The sequence below is a fragment of the Lepisma saccharinum genome, chromosome 19 (assembly GCF_977018435.1).
Source record: "Lepisma saccharinum chromosome 19, izLepSacc3.1, whole genome shotgun sequence".
NCBI lineage: Eukaryota > Metazoa > Arthropoda > Insecta > Zygentoma > Lepismatidae > Lepisma > Lepisma saccharinum.
This window is the reverse complement of record NC_139247.1, coordinates 820260-842228: the sequence shown is the minus strand read 5'-3', so window position 1 is coordinate 842228 and position 21969 is coordinate 820260. Positions and strand designations below refer to the sequence as shown.

The following is a 21969-nucleotide window of genomic DNA, read 5'->3' as shown; positions in this document are numbered from 1 at the left end:
CAAATTTCAGATTCTTTTGGGCTCTTAGTTTTGAATTATTGAAATTTGAAAAGAAAAAATCCCAAAATTTGATGACATTTTGAAATCGTTGAATAGCTGTAGATCAAAAACTATTTAAGCTCTCTAGGTCGAACTGTGCTATTGCAATTTTTCGAAGCTAAAAATAATTTATTTTTAAAAAAAAAATAATAATAAATTCAAACACACCTTTCAATTACAAAAAGATGGTGTGATTCGAACCCAGGACCCCTGGCGTCGTAGTTCTATAGTCTATACACTTCGACAAAGGGCCCGGCTGAACTGAAAGTAACTTGTTACAAGCATATTACACCAGCGACCTTCAGTGGATCTTTTGAAGACACCAATTGACCATTTATGTGCAAAATTTCATAATGGGAGGGCAATGGATTCCGGTGGAAATTATTATTATTTTTTTTTTGTATTTTCATGTGTGTAAAATTTTTGCTAACTTTGTTGACTTCCATGTTACGACCATAACTATGAGCTGAGTGAAGTCTTCATATTGATCTATTTTATAATGTGTAGACTACAAATGATATGAAAATTCCTAAAGTTCATGACTTTTAACAATTACATATTGGAACGTGTTTTATAGAAACTTCTCATGGTATATAAAAACACAGTATATAAATGCGTGCCAGTATGATCTTAAGTTCATGCCACAACATTGGGATATTGAACGCTACAGTAACTTTTGTTTGGCATCCAATGTTAATTGGACAATTTTCATTGTGTAGTGTGTTTAACTGTACCTATTCTAATGCTACGTATGAGAAAGGAGCTTTTCTATCCTCTTAATCCACTTTGCCCTTAAATCACTGCCTTACATTATAAGTAAGCCGAGTTGCGAATCTACATAACCAAATTGCTGACTCCAGCATGGCAGAAGATGCTGCGAGCAGCGAAAGAGAAGTTCGGGTGCTGCACATGCTACACCGATGATGGCAGGAAACACTGCTACTAGCAGGAAACACACCTTAACAAGAATGAAGGATCTATCACAATTTGCCCCTGAGCGTTACACTGGTATGCAACCATTTTGCTTCTGTAACAATATGATATTTTTCTTACTCCTCATGGTGAGTGAACACGGAAAGCAACATTAATTTTTTTTAATATTAGCTCCCGTTTTTAGAAAATAGCCAATTTTCATAGTACTCCTAATACGTCAGAAGTGTACATTCAGCATTACTTTCTCTTAATAAGATATGTTTAAAATGTTTCAATACATCAATTACATTGATATAACAAAAGAAAGAAATGTAAGTTAAAGAAATAACATTTCATATTTTTCATTCATGCAATGTTTTGTTCTGTTATTGCTGAATATGTACATTGTTACTGCGAATGAGATGCCTTCCTTTTGGTTCTTTGTGAAAGTCCCATCCCATACCATACCATACCATACCATACCATACCCTACCATACCATACCATACCCTACCATACCATACCATACCATACCATACCATACCATCCCATCCCATCCCATCCCATCCCATCCCATCCCATCCCATCCCATGTTTTGTCTCAGACAATGTGAATGACCTTGAAATTTAATTCATGGCAATGGCATTATATAGGTTCTGTGCTGTAAGCTAGTCGTCATTTTGACATTGGAGTGTATTGAATTGAGTGCAAGCTGTTCTGCGGTTTGGACGTTTGAAGTGTGTGGAGTGACGACAGTCATATTCCAACGCTTTGCGATGATGTCGAACCACAAATGCAAAAATGATCCAGATTTCTTTTGTTACACTTGTAAATATTCCACAACACCACAAAGATGAAACATTACAAGTTTCTCCAATAGAGTCTACTAAGCGTAATTTGGTGCTCAACTGGGGACCAGGACACATGGTGGGCAACACATTACATTTGCAGTACATGCAATGTGAACATGACTCAGTAGATGCAAGGAAAATGGAAAAGTTTGCGTTATGGTGTGCCAATATGCTGGATGGAGCCTCGTGATTACATAAGTAATTGTTACTTCTGTTTGTGTAATGTAAGTGGTGTAAATTGGAAAAAATGTCACTGCCCTAAAGTGATGCTGTACTAATTCCGTCTCGTCCTGACACACTGGAAACTGTGTCCTCTGATTCTGATGTGTTTGTTTCAAATGAACGTGATGAAAATTTCTGTTGTGCAGAGTCATCAAAGACACCTGAACTGTTCACCCAGAATAAACTAAATGATCTAGTGAGGGTGGACCTTGGCCTACCTAAAATTTGGGGCCGAAACTACTGGGTTCACATCTCAAAGAGAAACATTTACTTGCTCCCAAGACTACTTTCGCTTGGTACAGACAGGGAAAGAATATTCCTTACCTTATTATTGCCTTACTTTTCTACCAGTGGACACCTTGTCTATTGCTGTGATGTAAGTGGTTTGGTCACTGCTATTTGTGTACAATACACTTCTTCAGACTGCCCGACCCTGTGGCCGAGTGGTTAGCACATCGCGCTGTGATGCCAAGGGTCCCAGGTTCGAATCCCGGTCGGGCTTCGTTGTTTGTGAATGTCCATCAATTTCATCATTTCATCACTCATCCCCATCTTTGCAAATTAGCCAAGAGGCACAAAACACGAAGTAAAATAAACTAAATCAAATCAAATCACTTCTTCAGACTGAAGATTATTTATAGACAGTTCTGTACGAAGTCTAAAAGCTGTCCTTTTGCACTTTTGCACAACTGGAATGACATTCCTTCCAAGCCCGTCGCCTACTCGGTTGTTTTAAAAGAAACTTATGACAATTTTAAAGTGTTGTTGGAAAAAATCAAGTACAGTGAACATATGGGGACTGTTTGTGGAGACTTGAAAGTATTGGGTATACTACTTGGAATGCAATCAGGGTTCACCAAATACCCCTGTTTTCTTTGCGAGTGGAATAGTCGAGGAAAGTACATTCAATGGAATGGCCATCATGGCCATCATGGCCAACACGAACACAGCTGGTGCCAGGAGAGAAAAATGTTTTGCGACCTCCCCTCCTTCCTAGGGAAAATGTACTTCTACCACCTTTGCACATCAAGCTCGGACGGATGAAGCAGTTCGTGACATACCTTCCAGATGATGGTAACACTTTTCAGTATTTAAGCTCAAAGTTTCCAAATAAAAGTGAAGCCAAATTGTAGTCAGGTGTCTTTGAAGGACCACAGATCCAGACTCTCATGGAAGATACTGGTTTCATTGGACACATGAATGAAGATGAAAAGTCAGCCTGGGTTGCTTTTATGAATGTGGCTAAGGGCTTTCTTGGAAACGTGAAAGCAGAGAACTATCAAGAGATTTTGCAGGCATTTAGGAAGTTGGGATGTAGAATGAGTGTTAAGATTCACTTTCTCTACTTTCTCTTACTTCCCAGAAAATCTTGGGAGACTGAGTGAGGAACAGGGAGAGCGGTTCCACCAAGACATTAAAGTTAGGGAACAGTCCGGTGGAATGAGGCCGTGATGGCAGATTACTGTTGGTGTTAGATGAGAGATTCTTCTGTACCTCACAATAGAAGTGCAAAATGCCACAGAGTTCAAGTGATTTGACTTAGTTTAAAACCTCATACATTACTCCAACACATATTTTGAAGACATTTCATGTAAATTTGTTTCACTTATTTATTTTATTTATTCCTTGTTTTGAATGGCGAAGATAAGGCACAACCCTTTTCTTCCACTTAACCCCCTCTACTTCACATTTTAGAAATTTATTTTTATAGCTAACTGTTTGTGAAATATATAAAAACTAAAAACATTAAGATACCAAAAAAATAAAATATATAAAAACTAAGAACATTAAGATACGAAAAAAAGAAAAACATGCAAAAAAAAACATAAAAAATAAAAACAAAAAATGCATACACACTAAGAAAAGTAAAAAAATTACTTGTAAAATAAAAACACACACAACAAACATCCTCAAATTACAGGAAAAGTCGTTGAGTGTTGGTCCTACAAGTTTACACGAAGGTTTAATTTTATTTTCCTGCTTTCAGTACTGGTAAGTTGACTCACAAGGAAATATATTTGCATTTAGTTGGTCTGTAGTTTAATCACTGTATAGTATATATATATAGTATATTATAGTAATACCGAATTCTTTCTTCTTTCATTTCTTAAAAACCAAGCTAATATCGAAAAAGTAATAACAGATCTGGATTCATAAACAAGACTGCTCGGACTAGGTAGCCATTTTAACATTAGTATCAGATTAACATTAAAATACTTTTTAATATATCTTTAATTTTTATCATTCTATTTTTTTATTATTATTATTAATGTATTGCCACAAACTTTAGTGTGTAATCTAAGTGTATATCCATAATGACCATTTTCTCTTCATTCTTTAGTTATATGTAGAGTTGGAAGTGGTCGGAAAAAAACAGCTTTTTTAGAAAAAAACAGGTTTTTTCCACTGCTTTTTTGGTTGGGCTTTTTTGAGCTTTTTTCACAAAAGTGTCTCAAATCAATTAAAATACAGGAGTTGGCAGTATTCTTCCTGTTCCATGGTTTTCGTTTATCTCCCTACTGAAAAATAGACACTCATTTCTAAATATAAAATACAATTTACAATCTGAAATTCATAGCTAGACATAAACAGTGGTTTCAAGAAAGCTGGCTTTTTTGAATGGGCGGTTCTTTCCGAGTGTTATCTTCATATTTCGGTAGGCTTATTAAATATATATCTATTTATCGTTACGGTAGTATAAACATATTTACATAACTACAGTAGTTTTGTATGTGTTTTTGATAGGAACCTAATAGTATATGATTTTCAATGTTTGAATTTGTTATATGAACACGTACATGAAGCAAAAAAAAAAATACTGCTATACATTTTGAAAATCTAGTATCAGATCTCTTTACATGAAATTTTGTGTTCAGTAAAATATATTTGTATTCTGGATTTCCAGTACATCATGTATTAAATGACCTCTAAACCTGGGCACGGAGCAACTAGTGATGTATTTCTTGCTGTTTGTTGCAGTGGTTCTCAACCTTTGTGAGACCACAGTCCAGTAAATTTATTTCTTACAAGTCAATGCCCTGATCCCAACACTCATAAATAAATTTCTGATCTTTAAAGTTTATGTGGAAATTAATATGCAACCTTAATTAATATTAATATATCAACTATGGTATAATCATAGTTCAATTGTGTATAGACTTGCTGTCAAATATAAAATTAGATTTAAATTAGTTGTCAACCCCTGGGGCAATGGACCTTTTGCAGACCAGCAGTTGAAAAACAATGGCACTAAAACTGAAGCAGAAGAAAATAAGATTTGCGGCCAGCAAATGGCAAAAATAAATCTGTTTAAGAAGTCTGGACTGAACCTACAGTTTAAAATGAGATCTGAAGCATTCTGCCTCCACTGAGTTTTGAACTTCAGAGCCCTTCTTATTACAAGGCAACAGCATTACTTTATCCCACTCCAGAGGCTCATTCATGATTATGATAGGACCTTCTATGAAAACGCCAGCATTTTTTCCGGCAGTGCTTGCAATTTGTTTTTTGTAATTTACATGCTAAATTAAATCAATCTCTGATGAAGTAACTAACAATCTCATTAAGTATAGAGACATTCAGACCAAAGCAACACATTACAGTTGGGGTGTAACATTAAAGTGGCAAGTGACATTGGCCCCTTCAGTCTATAAGCAAGCATTCACCACACATGCACAAACAAGACCGAGGTGACACGATGCGTGAAACTTTTTTGTAGTTTGGATGGGCAGAGATTGAGGGATCAGTTCACAGGCTTACCATTGCTCCTTGCTTGCATCTTCTGCTCCAATACCACCTTATAAGGGCTTGATGATAATATTTCGTACCTCTTGAGATTTCCTTTTCTTGCACGTTCTTCTCTTTTTGCTGAGTTTCTTGTCCGAGTTTTGGTCACATATTACATTCATTTCCACTTTCGGATTTCTTCAGTCTGTCTTGAATAGAACTTTTAGCCATGCTAAAATACTCTGCTGCTCCTCTTACACTCATTCTTGACTGTAATGCATGATCCACTCCTAGTTTCATGGTATCCTTGGACAACAAACCGCAGGTTGTAGTCCTTCCTTTGAATTTTGGAATCTTTCTTATGCTCAGTGACTGAAAATGAAATAAAACGGACTATTACTGAAGTAAGTCTAACTATAGGCTCAATGCAGTATTGTCCGGGGCTACCCCTTTTCCCCCCGTTCTGGGGGTACCCGCCATGCATGTTTCACATTTAACATACTCGGAGCCTAACATGACGTCACTGCAGAGTTACGTCATACGGCATTTTACAAACATACATCATACCTTGTAAACTGTTACTGTCTAGTACAGTTCCACTTACCAAGAGAGCTGTCAGATGCTCATAAATATTATCTGTGTAGGCTGTAGTCTTCAACGAAAACACAAAATGCACTGGTGTGACCACACCTATGACGACATTCAACTCAACTGAAATGCCACGTAATCTCTAGTGGAGGGAAGTCTTACAGTGATAAGTAGGTGTTGCCATCTCATCGCAATTCACGAAAACACATACTGTACGTGGCTACCCTCTGTCCGCAGGTACCCACTTTCCCCCTAATAATTTTCCAAATTCACTATTTTGCAGTTTGAATGCAAATCAGAGAGAAATGAAGTCAATTTCGTGGAAGCTACTCATAATATAGGTACTTAATATACCTGGATCTGTATGACATTCTTATTTCCATATGCAAAAACATGAATTTCATTTATAATTTTCAGGGAAAAATCTAAGTTTTGTCCTGGAAAACCTGGAAAAGTCAGGGAATTTAATTTCTGCTTGTCTGTAGCCACTCTGGCCTGATATGCCCACCAAGTGCATTTTGCCTCCCAATTACATTACATGTATGATTTTATGAACAAAAGTAATAATGAAATATTGGGAACATCCTAGGAAACTATGTAATTTATTATTTTCAAACAGTTGAAAAATCTAAAAAAAATAGAGGTGGTGGGCCTGCAAAGTGCCTCCCACCAACTCCACAGTTAGCTAGTGTTAAAATTGTATCTGAACCAATATGCAATATGTGTCCACTGGGATTGGCCAATATCTGTCTCTTGGTTGCTACATGATGTAAATTTGTTTTAGCTAGTTGTAAAATACAGGGTGGCCCACAGGATATAGTACAATATAAAAACTATTATAGATATGTGTAGCATATATTTACATCAACAACAGTCATACATATCAGTTGTACACATATTGCCATTTCTTATAATCACACTTTTAAACTTACATGACAAACACTACTTTTTTAAAAAAATAACATCAGCCAAATCGCCTCCATCTGCATCGATGCATTGCTGAAGACGTTCGTGAAAGCTTCTTATGACGTTCTGAATGATTTCGGGAGGGATGGCGCAATCTCTTCCTGGATTGTGGCTTTCAACTCATTAATATTGTGGATACGGCGTGAAAACACTTTGTTCTTTAGGTAGCCCCCCAAAAAAAATCAGGGGCGGAGAGATCGGGTGATCTTGCAGGCCATTCAATATCACCAAATCATGAGATTTATCAATGTGGAAAGTGGCGCCTCAGTTCAGTCATGAAAATATGGGCCGTATGAGGCATAGCACCATCTTGCTGAAACCATGTCATGTCTCGAAGACTTTGTCCCTTCAGTTGTGGAATGAAGAAATTGTTAATCATGTCCACATATCGAACGGCATTAACACTCACTGTACGTCCGTTTTCTTAAAAAAAAATATGATACAATGATTCCACTGGACAGTCCAATAGCACACCAGACCTTGACCTTTAGGCTTCCCTGAGACTGTTCATGAATCAGTTGTGGGTTAGTGTCAGAGTAATAGCGGAAGTTTTGTTTATTCGCAAAACCGTTAAGATGAAAATTTGCCTCATCAGACATCACAAGATGGGGCAGTATTGCATCATCGTGGTTGATTCTGTCCAAAAAGGTTGTGCAGAATCTCCGCCTGCTCACTTTATCTACCGGCTGTAATTGTTGAGCCATTTGCACTTTGTAAGGATGAAACTTTAAATCCTGTTTAACAATCCTCTGGAGGGATGTGTGGGAGATTTGTAATTATAACACCATTAAGCCTTGTTTCCATGATTATGAAAAACTAAATATGCTGACCAAGGCAGTAATTTATTTTATTAAAAACATAAACTAAAACATAACGTTTCAACCTTCTAGCAAGGCCTTCATCAGACTCTGTATCAAGTACAAAAGTAATAAGATACACAAAAAGGGCATTATATATACACAAACATTACTCCCTCCAGACTATTAGAAAGTTGTTAGGAACTTTCTAGAGTGGCTTTCACTTTCCAACTGTATTTTAACCTAAAAGGCTAAACATATTTACTTTCATATAGAATGTGAAGAGATATTCATATAGAATATCTCCTGCTCTTTTTCCTTCATTTTTCTCCCTTCTCCTCTCCTCTTTCTCTCTTGTCCTTTCCACTCTTTCTAACACCTTCTTCCATTCTTTGTTTAACTTCAGTCCCCCATTCCAGTTCATTATGTCTTCTTCACCTTTCTTCTCTATTTCCTTGGACTCCTTCCATTTTCTCACTAGCATTCTCTTCTCCCTTCCTATCTGCTTAGCCTCATCCCACTCTATGTCATGTCCTGTTTCTCTCGTGTTTAAATATTGCATTTCTCTCTTAAGTCGTACATCATCCCTATGTTGTTTCAACCTGTCTTTCAACCTTTTTTTCATTTCTCCTATGTACACACACTGACATTCTTTACATTTCACTTCGTAGATAATCCCTTCCTCTTCCTCTTCTCTGTTCTCCTTTTTCTTGCTTGCATTCTTTGCTATTCCTAAGATGCTTCTCCCTCGCTTGCATTCTTTGCTATTCCTAAGATGCTTCTCCCTCCCTTCCTGTAAGTTTTAATTCCCGCTTTCCTAAGCACTTTGCATATCTTTTCTGTGGTCTTCCCCATACTCTTTATTCCAATTAGAATGTGAAAAAGAAGGCAAAATAAATAGCCTATGGAAACAGCTGGAAAAGAATGGCTATGAGAAGCAGGATAGACTGGACATAAACAGAAGAAGTAAGAAAAAAGGCAGGGGAGAATTGGAAGAGAAAGAAAAAGAGGAGAGAAGGTTTGGAATAAAGAGTATGGGGAAGACCACAGAAAAGATATGCAAAGTGCTTAGGAAAGCGGGAATTAAAACTTACAGGAAGGGAGGGAGAAGCATCTTAGGAATAGCGAAGAATGCAAGCAAGAAAAAGGAGAACAGAGAAGAGGAAGAGGAAGGGATTATCTACGAAGTGAAATGTAAAGAATGTCAGAGTGTGTACATAGGAGAAATGAAAAAAAGGTTGAAAGACAGGTTGAAACAACATAGGGATGATGTACGACTTAAGAGAGAGAGAAATGCAATATTTAAACACACGAGAGAAACAGGACATGACATAGAGTGGGATGAGGCTAAGCAGATAGGAAGGGAGAAGAGAATGCTAGTGAGAAAATGGAAGGAGTCCAAGGAAATAGAGAAGAAAGGTGAAGAAGACATAATGAACTGGAATGGGGGACTGAAGTTTAACAAAGAATGGAAGAAGGTGTTAGAAAGAGTGGAAAGGACAAGAGAGAAAGAGGAGAGGAGAAGGGAGAAAAATGAAGGAAAAAGAGCAGGAGATATTCTATATGAATATCTCTTCACATTCTATATGAAAGTAAATATGTTTAGCCTTTTAGGTTAAAATACAGTTGGAAAGTGAAAGCCACTCTAGAAAGTTCCTAACAACTTTCTAATAGTCTGGAGGGAGTAATGTTTGTGTATATATAATGCCCTTTTTGTGTATCTTGTTACTTTTGTACTTGATACAGAGTCTGATGAAGGCCTTGCTAGAAGGTTGAAACGTTACGTTTTAGTTTATGTTTTTAATAAAATAAATTACTGCCTTGGTCAGCATATTTAGTTTTTCAAGATTTGTAATGTTCTGGAATGATGACGAAGTGATCGCTTTGGGCTTTGTTGCAGAGCTACACGTGCACTTTCAATATTCTCTGGCATTCGAACTGTCCTTTCAGGCCCTGCAGGCTTCACATTGATTACCGAACTGGATTGACGAAATTGGTTTATGCACCGGGAAATTGTCATTCTGTCTGGAACAGTGAAATGGTGCTCTCTTCCATGCTGCATAGCACGTTGGACAGCCTCGATGTTAACTGTAATTGGTAAAAAGCCAAAATTTCCATTTTTTTAAAAAAAAACCCTGGCTTTTTATTGGTAAAAAAGGTCCATTCAAAAAAGCTGACTTTTTTTGCAACTCATGTATTATGAGCATGTGTTTGAAATTGTTTCCTTATTGTGTCCGTTGTGCTTGTCAGCTCTATTCCTTTATGTGATTGTTTATGTTTCTCTGCGTGGGCTCAATTGCACCACAAGTGTTTCTCTTTGCACTACTGGAAATTATATCAAACAGTTTTCCTTGAGTGATGTGTTAACGTCAAAGAAAGTGTGTATACCCGTGATTCACTAACATCCAAAACTTCACAAGAAGGCAACATGTAAGTACCCAAATTACCTTATGTCATCTTCTTTCCAACTTGCTTCTACATTCATACTTGAAACAATACTAAAATACGCTAGGATTATGGAAGGGAAGTTTCGATTTCCCTCACATTTACAACAAATAGTCTTTGCTTTCTCCCTGATGTCGACTACACCATGTGAAAATCCTGCAAGTAAGGGTTTCCTCCCTCCTAGTTATTGCCCCCCCAAGCCCACCCTTCCTAACCCTTGCTCAGGTGAACATCAGTCCTTGTCTTCGCTAAAATTAGATGAGCTGGCCACCAAAGTGCACGAATGTGCTTTGATATCTTCGTGGCCACCGAGAGCTGGTCTTTCCATGAAGCCTTGCCTCAACCTTCTCCATACCTGGTTATGCAGCAATAAAAAACGATAGAAGCACAAAGGGTGGGGTGGCCTAATTCTGTATCACCGTAAAGATAGAAGCACAAAGGGTGGGGTGGCCTAATTATGTATTACCGTAAAGATCTGAATGTCAAGATCATTCCCTCTTGCAACAATCACAAAAATTACGACGAAGTCGAAATTATTAGTGTAACGGTGAAGCTCCAACATTTAACTCTGGGAATATTTGGTGTGTACAAAACTCCTAATATATTGTATACAAAATTATCGTGCCTAGAAACCACAATCTTGGAAGTTTTCCCACTTTTTTACAAATTACTTGCTCTAGGAGACATAAATGCAGATTTCCTTTCTCTCCATAAACCAGAAACAGTATATTTACAATCAATAGTCTACTCTTTTGGCTTCGTCCAGATCATTAACCGACAGACCAGAATAAAGGCAAACAATCAATCACTCCTCGATGTACGTAGTAATAACGGATGACTAAGATCATGTACACTCATTTCACGTAAAGGCGACATTTGCCATCGAAAAACCAAAATTATTTAAACAGTTTATCACATATCGAAACTTCTCTACCTTCGATGAGATATATTTGATAGGGATGCTGCAACAATTGAATGGATGCTAATGGATAGCTTCAACACCATCAACGATAAAGTACACTTCATTACTCAAATCATAATAAATCTCTTTGACAAGCATGCGTTCCTTGAAAGTAAATAAATAAAACGAAAAAAAAATCTCCCTTCATATCAGAAAATACGAAACTACTATAAAACTCCGTGACAGTGCCTTAAAAAAATATAAGTACACAAAAACGCAGGCAAAATTTGGACTATTATAAATAACTGAGAAACTTTATTACCTCAGTCCAGCAGCAGGAAAGGAAACCTTTTTTAATCATCACCTCTACTGCAACCATAACAGCAAAGAGTTGTGGGAAAAATTAAAAACATGGGGTGTATACAGTAAAAATATCAACAATGAGATATCTCCCAACTTGAGAAACGTGGATTCAATTGACAGACATTTTTCTAGCATATGCAGCAAGCGGATGTTTCAGAAGATACCGTTAACAAAACTCGAGAGTTCTTTCATTGTAACACTTTTAACGATAGTGCTCAAACTTTCCACCTGCAAAAAATAAACGAAACTGAAACAATGAAAGTGATACATGAAATATTAGCCTCTGGTAATGATGGAATATTTATAAAAATGATTAAACGATTACTGCCACACATCTTACGTCCCCTGAAGCACATGGTAAACACCTACCATAATCAAACATAGTAAGGTTCACTTTTATGCAGATGACACATGACACTCAACTACTTATTTCCTTTCCATCGAAATCACTGGATGCAAAGTTAGCTTTGTTCAATGATGATTTATCCAGCATAAATACTTAGTGTAAATATAACAGTCTAAAAATAAACCCACAAAAATCAACTTTCTCTGTTATTGGTTTGGGAAATAGTCTCTCTCTGATAAATTCTAATGAGATATGAATCAAACTAAACATGTCTATAATCCCTTATTCAACAGTTGTCAAAAATCTAGTCATCATTTTCGATGAACACCTTAACTGGGACATTCATGTTCAAAAACAAGTTAAAAATACTTATGCTGTGCTAAGGTCGATATACAGTTTCAAAGAATGCCTAAAAGCAGAGATTAAAATTGGATTAATAGAATCACTGATCTCTCCTATCCCAGACTACTGTGACGTAATTTATGAATCAAATCTATCCGTTCGAAACAAACCAAAATTCAGAAAGTCAAAAAATCATGTTTCAGTTTCGTGTACCACATAAGAAAATGTGATCATATCCTCCCAACCTTAAACGCAAACAAAATGTTGAACATGGCCCAACACCAAGAATTACATCTGTTTTGCTTTACTCATAATCCTTTAAAAACAAAAATACCTCAAAAACTGTTCCATAAATTAAAATTCTGAAGGAAATAGATTTGGTGTTTTAAGTCCACTGTATGCACATTAAGGCTAATCGGTACTGGACCTGCAGTTTAAAGTGGAATCCGAACCACTATGTGCCTCTACCGGGAATCGAACCCGGGACCCCTTGATTACAAGGCTACAACGCTACCACTGCGCCATAGGGGAGGCCTTAAAATTCAGAAGAAAAATACATGATTATAGAACAAGGAGAAAGCACGCAAAGCACACACTAGTGTTTTTCCAATCTGCTTTTACACATTCAGCTGCAAGAGCATGGAATGTACTTCCTCCTTCCATGATGTCCTTCACTAATCGCAATGCAACAACTACAAAGACAAACTCAAAAATCTATTGTTAATTGAACATTATCTGTGTTCCAGCACTCACGAATAGTAGCTCTCACTTCTGAACCAACTTCCTAAAAAAACCTAAGTATTTTCATTTTTCATTTTGCTATTACTTCCTCCCTTGCACATTGCCAACCCTTGATTATATTTTGTTTTTTTGTTGGGCAATAAATATAATGTATAATTTGTATTTGACTTGCATATATGACACCAAGCACAATCATGTTGATTAATGTGTGTATCCTTTGTGTATTTTTTTTGTGTGTAAGGGAGCCTTTATTCTCACTTTTGTATTTGTTCTTTTTGTGTGTCTTCCTTTTTCTTCTTTTCTTGTTAATTGTATTTAGTATGCAGTATATGTATCCACTGGGGTTAGATGGAAGAACAGCTGCATGCTGAACCTCGCCCTTTAATAAAGGAAAATTGAAATTGAAATGGAAGTACATGAAGAACGTACATAATGGAGGGCTTACTCTTCTTGTTACATTTGTAATTTGATATTTCATGTCACGTTTGTGCTACTTCTGACTTATTGCTATGATATAGATAAGACATGATTGAATGAAATTTATGATGGGACTAGATAGTGGTTACGTTATCACCTTGTAATCAAGGGGTCCTGGGTTCGGTATCCAGTGGAGGCACATGGTGGTTTAGATCCACTTTAAACTGTAGGTCCAGCCCCAATTAGCCTATCTGTGCATAAAAGTGGACTTTAATCAAAAACTCCAACTCAATTTCTTCTTTGTTTTTGCGACTAGTATCTGCTATATGTTTAGCAAAACGAATGACTGCTATTTACACACCGTATTAGACATTTTAACATGCACATTGAAACTTATTGAAATTCAAAATAGCAAATACTGACTGATTGCTCCTGGACCTTACACTAAGTTAAAGATAAAAACATTTACCTTAATATATGTGGACACAATTCGAGAGAGAGAGAGAGAACAGAGTGGTAACACTGTTAGATACTGATGAAAGTCATAACACACTACCCCACTTTTAAAAGCCAGAACCCCTTCCCCATTGGAAATAGGATAGAGGATACAGAAGGGGAGTGACCTTGACATGGTCAGTCACGGAGTCTTACACTTGCAAAATTGTATCCAAAAATCCATGTTCCATATAGCCAGCTGGTATCCTCAACTGTGCAGTGAGGCTTCACTAGGCGACAAAGTTAAGAGGCCTTCTCTCAGGGTAGAAACCACCACCAAAGCATAACCACCTCAGAGCCAAACATAACTTTTTTTTAAAAAAATTTTCATCAAATCATGTTTCTAGACTTTAAGTTCTTACAAAATTTATTTTGTATTGTTTGTTCTTGAATATTCAGTTATTGAAAAACAAACACCATGCATCGTGTGGGACACTGGGTGTGAATTGGAAATTGAAATTGAAGTTGAATTTTGTTGAATTTGCAGTTGCCTGCTAGCTTAGCATATGGATTTCCTCGGACTCTGGCTAAATGAGGCATGAACACGCTCCACATTCTCATCAGACACCTTTCTTTTTGAATACTTACCTCTTATCGGCAACAAAGAACCGGTTTCGCGTAACTGTTTTTGCCATTTCTTTATTGACATGTACGATGGAACTTCTTCTTTAGCACCTAAACCATAACATGCACAAAATCGTCTGCACAAGTGTCTCAGACTTCACTTCAGACAACGTTAAGACACAAAGCACCTTTTCTTTTGGCTACCACATGATGAATGGCTACTGAGAAACTGATAATATCAGTTTTCAAGACATTCTGGCTACTGCGCATGTGCAACTACCACTGAATGTGTTGCTAAAAACAATTGAGTCATTCTTTAAAATGAAACAAAAATCACATCATTCTGACAGTTCGTTTGGAAGTTATGAATTTTTCTTTTATTATACGTATAAGCTGGACAGGCTGCAGATCAACGCAGAATTGAATAAGATAAATTTTGATGTAACTCGTTTTTATGTAGGTCTACTGGTTTGAATTGGTGTCCAAACTCGAGTATCTATAATTTTTGATCCGACAATAGTGTAACGCATCTAGCTGGAAATGCCTAATATCACACAAGAATATTCATGGACTCCTGCCCTTACAAAAACATATGAACATATAGGTAAAATACTCATCTTGTCGCCTGCTGAAGGAACAACTTTTCTTTTGTGATATCATGGTGTGTTACTACTATAGGTTACAAGTACACATTACGAAAAGTTACTTTTATTGTTTCACGAGAAGTATTATTATTTGGAATTCATGTTTTATTCTTCAGTATTGTAGCCTATGGTGAAATATTCCTGTGTAAATTTCTTAAACACGTCTATCTTCTTGCAGGTTATCACTGGAATGCACATCAATTAGAAGTGAATTTATACAGGAAAAAATGGATAGTGAAAAAGATTCATGTCTTAGGGAGACTAACTTTGTTGCAAATAAGAACTTTGGATCAAAATCACTACCAATGAAATCTCTTACCTGCAGCTCAATACTGCTGAAAACTCTCTGCTCTGGGACAAGGAATAGTGAAACTAATTTAGAATCTACAAGGGAAACAGAATATACAAAATCTTCAAACTATAAGGGTTGTACTGTTTGCAAGGATGACAGCAATTTGTGTGATCACAAATGTGAACATGTAGTTCACATGCAAAATCATAATAGTGAAAAATCTTTTGTGTGTTCAACGTGTAACAAATCATTTTTACAGAAAAAACACCTGAGACAACATTCAATTATTCATACTGGAAATAAACCCCATGTGTGTTCAACGTGTAACAAATCATTTGTATGGAAAGCAGTTCTTAGACGACATTCATTAATTCACACTGGAGATAAGCCCTATGTGTGTTCAACGTGTAACAAATCATTTTCACAGAAACAAAACCTTAGAAAACATTCAACAATTCATACTGGATATAAGCCCTATGTGTGTTCAACTTGTAACAAATCATTTTCACAGAAACAAGACCTTAGACGACATTCAATAATTCATACTGGAGATAAACCCTATGTGTGTTCAACGTGTAACAAATCATTTGTATGGAAAGGAGTTCTTAGACAACATTCATTAATTCACACTGGAGATAAGCCCTATGTGTGTTCAACGTGTAACAAATCATTTTTACAGAAACAACACCTTAGAACACATTCAATAATTCATAGTGGAGATAAGCCCTATGTTTGTTCAAATTGTAACAAATCATTTAAACTTAAAGAACACCTTAGAGAACATTCAAATATTCATACTGGAGATAAGTCCTATGTGTGTTCAACATGTTACAAATCATTTTCACGGAAACAAGACCTTAGAAAACATTTAATTATTCATACTGGAGATAAGCCCTATGTGTGTTCAAATTGTAACAAATCATTTTCACAGAAACAATACCTTAGAATACATTCAATAATTCATACGGGAGATAAGCCCTATGTGTGTTCAACGTGTTACAAATCATTTTCACGGAATCAAGACCTTAGAAATCATTCAATAATTCATACTGCAGATAAACCCTATGTGTGTTCAAATTGTAACAAATCATTTTCACAGAAAAAATACCTTAGAACACATTCAATAATTCATACTGGAGATAAGCCCAATGTGTGTTCAACGTGTTACAAATCATTTTCACGGAAACAAGACCTTAGACAACATTCATTTATTCATACTGCAGATAAACCTTATGTGTGTTCAACTTGTAACAAATCATTTGCACAGAAACGACACCTTAGACGACATTTAGTAATTCATACTGGAGATAGACCCTATGTGTGTTCAAATTGTAACAAATCATTTGCACGGAAAGAACACCTTAGAGAACATTCAATTATTCATACTGGAGATAAGCCCTATGTGTGTTCAACGTGTAACAAATCATTTACACGGAAACAACACCTTAGACAACATTCAATTATTCATACTGGAGATAAGCCCTATGTGTGATGAACATGTAACAAATCATTTTCACAGAAACAACACCTTAGAAAACATTGAATATTTCATACTGGAGATAAGCCCTATGTGTGTTCAACTTGTAACAAATTATTTTCACAGAAACAAGACCTTAGACAACATTCAATAATTCATACTGGAAATAAACCCCATGTGTGTTCAACTTGTAACAAATCATTTGCACAGAAACGACATCTTTGACGATATTCAATAATTCACATTGGATATAGACGATACATGTGTTCAACTTGTAACAAATCATTTGCACATAAAGAAGTTCTTAGACAACATTCATTAATTCATAGTGCAGATAAACCGTATGTGTTTTCAATATGTAACAAACCATTTGCACAAATGAGATATCTGAGACAACATTCCGCAATTCATGCAGGAGAGAGGATATGTTTGTACTGAGCATGTAACAAGTCATTCACAACAAAGCCAATGCTTCCAAGACATTCAAGGAATCATACTATAGACACGCTGTGTGTGTGTTTTAGCATGAATCTGACTTGTAATAAATAACTTTTAATACAAGATTTTGTAGTGGAGAGAAGTTGCACGCTGCTTAGAAAGCAACTCCTTTACTTTACTAGATTGCCATGACACATACGATCAGTAGGAGTAATCTTATTCTGGCCTGTGATTCCTGATCTGCTCATCCTATACATGACAACAATGTTCACTTCTCAAAAACGATCTGACTGCTCTAAAATATTTCCAAGTCCAGAAATTGTTAATGTGGCAACCTAACACTTTAGCATCAGCTGGGAATAGCAGCTTCACAACATGCCCTGTAGTACAACTACAAACACTGTGCTGAGATATTTTCCTTCTCGAATATACCGTGATGTTTAATAACTATGAACCACCATTATAGTGCAGAATAAAGAGAAATTGTCATTTGGAGTAATGGTGCTATATGCTTATCTGCACATTGGATATTTCATCGATGACTTAAACAAGAGTGCAATTCCATTCTTTATTTCATCAATGGAATCCATCACAGTTCACCACTTCATCGCACACAGTTGATGGATTTTTTTTTAAACTTAGGGGAAATTGACCAACAAATTAAGTTTAGGATCTAATGAACATGAATGTCTCACATATAAGGTAGAAATACTTGTGATTAATTTATATTGTTTTGGAATACCATGAATCAGAGGCTAGGTTTGTATACCGTCTGCCACTTTAATAACCATAATCTATTGATTGAGAAGTATCCCTGACTGAAAAATGTTTGTGGAAGTTTAGTAAATTGGAGGAGGGATTTAGAGAAAATCCAGGACTTCATCCACACCAGAGGCCCCGCTCCTCCTGAGGCCTTACAGCATTCACCATAGTCATTCTCATCCCTGGCATCCCCCGCACCCTGACTTTTTACCTACTGCCCAAAAGTCACAAATCTGGCAACCCTGACAGACCCATCATGCCCAGCTACAACTCACCCATGAAAAGAATTTCAGCCATTGTTGACTTCCACCTCAATGTTCTTGTGAAAGCTCTGCCGCCTACCTCAGTAATACCAACCACTTCCTCTAGAAAATTAACATCCTCCCACCACTGCCTCCAAACACCATCCTTGCCACTATTGACGTAACTTCCCTCTACATCAACATACCTCACACCCATGGCCTCCACTCAGTGACATTCTTCCTCAGTAGCAGACCAAAACCCCAGCACTAATTTCCTGACCCACCTAGCCCCTTGTCCTCATGTCCAACCACTTCACCTTTGAGAACAAGCACTATCTTCATACCCGTGTATGCCATGTGTACCACAATGGTTCCATCCTATGCCAACCGTTTCATGGGCAAACTCGAACAAGAGTTCCTGTAGACCCAATCCCTGAAACCTCTCCTCTGGATCCATTTCTTCAATGACACCTTCAAGCTTTGGACACATGGAGATCCATTCATATTCACCTTCCTAGACCAACTTTAACACTTCTGCTCCTTCAAGTTCACATGGGCCCACTCCACCAACCAAATCACATTCCTGGGTGTGCACATCAAGGAAAGTCATTTGGAAACTTCTATATGCAATACTTATACATCTCCAGCCCACATCCATTCCACACCAAGAAATCCTGGCCCTCAAGGGTCAACGCCTCAACACCTCACCCATTTCCCGACAGAACTACAACCTCTGCCTTCCCCAAGCCTTGCTTCAACCGTGGATATCCTTCCATCATGGTCACCAAACAAATATTCCGAGCTGCTTCATAGACCTCCAACAAGAAACCTGCCACGAATTTCCTTGTGCTTGCCACTCAATATCACCCCCAACTCAACAAAATCAGACACACACTACGTTTCCTCCTTCCCATCCTCCACAGCGATCCTGACACCAGAAACATCTTTCCTGAAAAAAAAAAGGCCAGTGTTCATCATCACACCATGGGGCAGCATATTCACAAGAACAACTACAAGGATATCCCAAAGGATGGCTATTCTAACTGCAGAGAATCATCCAGCTGCGATTCTCCCCATTTTGACATTTGATTTGCTAAGCCCGACTGTTACTATTGAGTGAATCATTTCCCTAGACAGAACACAATTGCTTGTGAATGTTTACCACACTTTCATTTCTCGTCAATAAAAATTAAATGACAGCTTGCTTTCTCTGACTTCTGTCTCTTAAGCTGACTGCTTCAATGGTACATATATGCTAAAGATGTCTAATTTGTTGGAGAGAAATTCCTCTGTTGGTATCTTGTATCAGGAGTGAGGAAAAAAATATGCACGTTAGTAATAGACAACGTGTGTGTGTGTGTGTGCTTTTGCATATGCTACCTTATGGGGACACTCGTCAGTTGTGAATCCACCTTGTGGGGACCAAAATCCGGTCCCCACAAGGAAATCGTTACGAAAATACATTTAGAAGTCTCGGATCACTGTCCTTGATTTTTTGAGGAATGATAACGGAATTACCTAATAGGAAATACATGCAAGAACCTGAGGCATAGCATCCTTACTTGGCCAAATTTGTTTTTCACGTGTCCCCACAGGGTGGCAAATTTCAATGCAATGTGTTGGATTAGCTTACTATTTTCCACACCAGGTGGCACAAAAATCACGTTCGTGTTACACACCCACACGCTCTGATTTTGTCGCCCTTGTTGGTACCCCGGGGGAAGTGGAGTAAGGGGGGAGGTTTCGGGTGGTGGTGCAGTGAGAGGGGGAGCGCATACACACGATTTCTTTCCGTGTAGACTTTGTGGGTACCGGAGGATGTACCAGCGCTCGTCAGGAGAGGTTGAGACAGTGTCTGGCTGAAGGTCACTTTTTACCCCACAGCTTTCTGGAATTCGATTTCTGATATACTTTTAATTCTTATTGTTTGGCATCATTGCCCTCTATCTAAATCTGTGTTTTGCAACCGGTGAGCCTCCACAAGGTCACGTGTGTGCTGCAAACTTTTGTCTGTAGTAACAAATTGAATGTAAATTATTTAATCTGACTACCATGCAAGAGACCCGGGTTCGATCCCCAGCGGGGGAGAACCGGTATATTTTCCACCTGTTCAAGCGGTTCCGGCATCCACCCAGCATTGTATAAAGTGGGCACCTGGAGAAAACTTTTGGCGAAAGAAGGCGGCCATGGACGTGCTGCTGATCACTTCACCCCCACCTTCGACCATGATCAAGAAAGTCTAGGGTCCAAACCCCACACCCACTTTACTCCTTCATGGCATGATGCAATGCACAGGGAAGCACTTTACTTTTTACTTTGCAAATTTGTTTTCTTATGCTTGTATTTTTTGATCTGTCATTGTCATGACTTAAATAAGATGCCCCTTGATGGCAAGGGTCAGTTTGTTTTTACACATACATAATCTCTACAATCGTTTCGGATTCATATAATCAGCTGCATGAATCGTTTCAATAATAATAATAATACCAAAAGTACCTACGTATGAGTGCAGTGAATTGGATTATTATTGTTGTTGTTGCTGTTGTTATTATTAGTAGTAGTAGTATTTTAACTGATTATATTGTAACTCATTCCTAAACTTCTAATTTATATCAAGAGTGCCGTAATGTATTTTTTTTTAGATAAATAAATTTTATGATGTGCCGTGTTCAGTACTGGATAATTTATGGTATTCTGCAAGGACAAGAAAGTTGCGGAACATTGCTCAACTTTTACTTTTACAGATGACTGAGTATTTTGAGGGTTTAGAATTATCAGAAGGAAAAAAGGGGGAACACCATACTTTCGGTGGTATTTCCTTATGCCCTGGTACCTGAAAATTAACCCAGGGCGTGAGTTCCGCGATTTTTCTTTTACGGATTCCCTCTTTGATTCATCCTTTATATTTTTTTGTTTACAGTAATTCACTGTGACATTGGCATGAAGAACTAAATTTGTTCAGTTTTCCTGAACAACGTTGGTTTTACAGCATTCTACGAGGAGATAAGTAAGATTAAAATAAACGTTAATACGAGGGTCACTATTTTTATTTTGAGCCTTGGCAACACTGATTGAAGTTAGGCGCGATTTGACGTTTGCACGGAATCGTCTGGCATTATTGACCATAACGTACTTCAACTGTTTTGTCAATAGCTTCATTTGTGTTGTTTATGTTGCCTTGGAGATTGCGCGACAACAATAAAATGGAATTAACTCGTGAACATTTTCGTGCGATGATTTTTTACGATTTTCGACATGGATTATCAAGACAAGAGTGCATCGATCAACTTACTTCCACATTTGGCGATGAAGCCCCATCCTTTGCCACTGCGAAACGCTGGTATAACGAATTTAATCGTGGCCGCCATTCGCTCACCGACAAGATTCGCGAAGGTCGTCC

The 21969-nt window shown here is 37.4% G+C and overlaps 1 protein-coding gene across 2 annotated transcripts in view; it reads left to right on the top strand.

The window, feature by feature from the left end:
- LOC146002785 (uncharacterized) overlaps positions 1-18868 on the top strand; it is a 45081-nt gene extending 26213 nt beyond the window's left edge. The window contains exon 3 of one of the 2 annotated variants that reach the window (XM_083140717.1): positions 15537-18868. In XM_083140717.1, coding sequence (XP_082996843.1) covers positions 15537-17142 — 1606 coding nt within the window. In that variant the 3' untranslated portion in view covers positions 17143-18868. Of the gene's footprint in view, positions 1-3386; positions 3587-15536 lie in introns of those variants that run through there. The other variant, XM_083140718.1, reaches the window with a different exon arrangement.
- The last annotated feature ends 3101 nt before the right edge of the window (positions 18869-21969 follow it).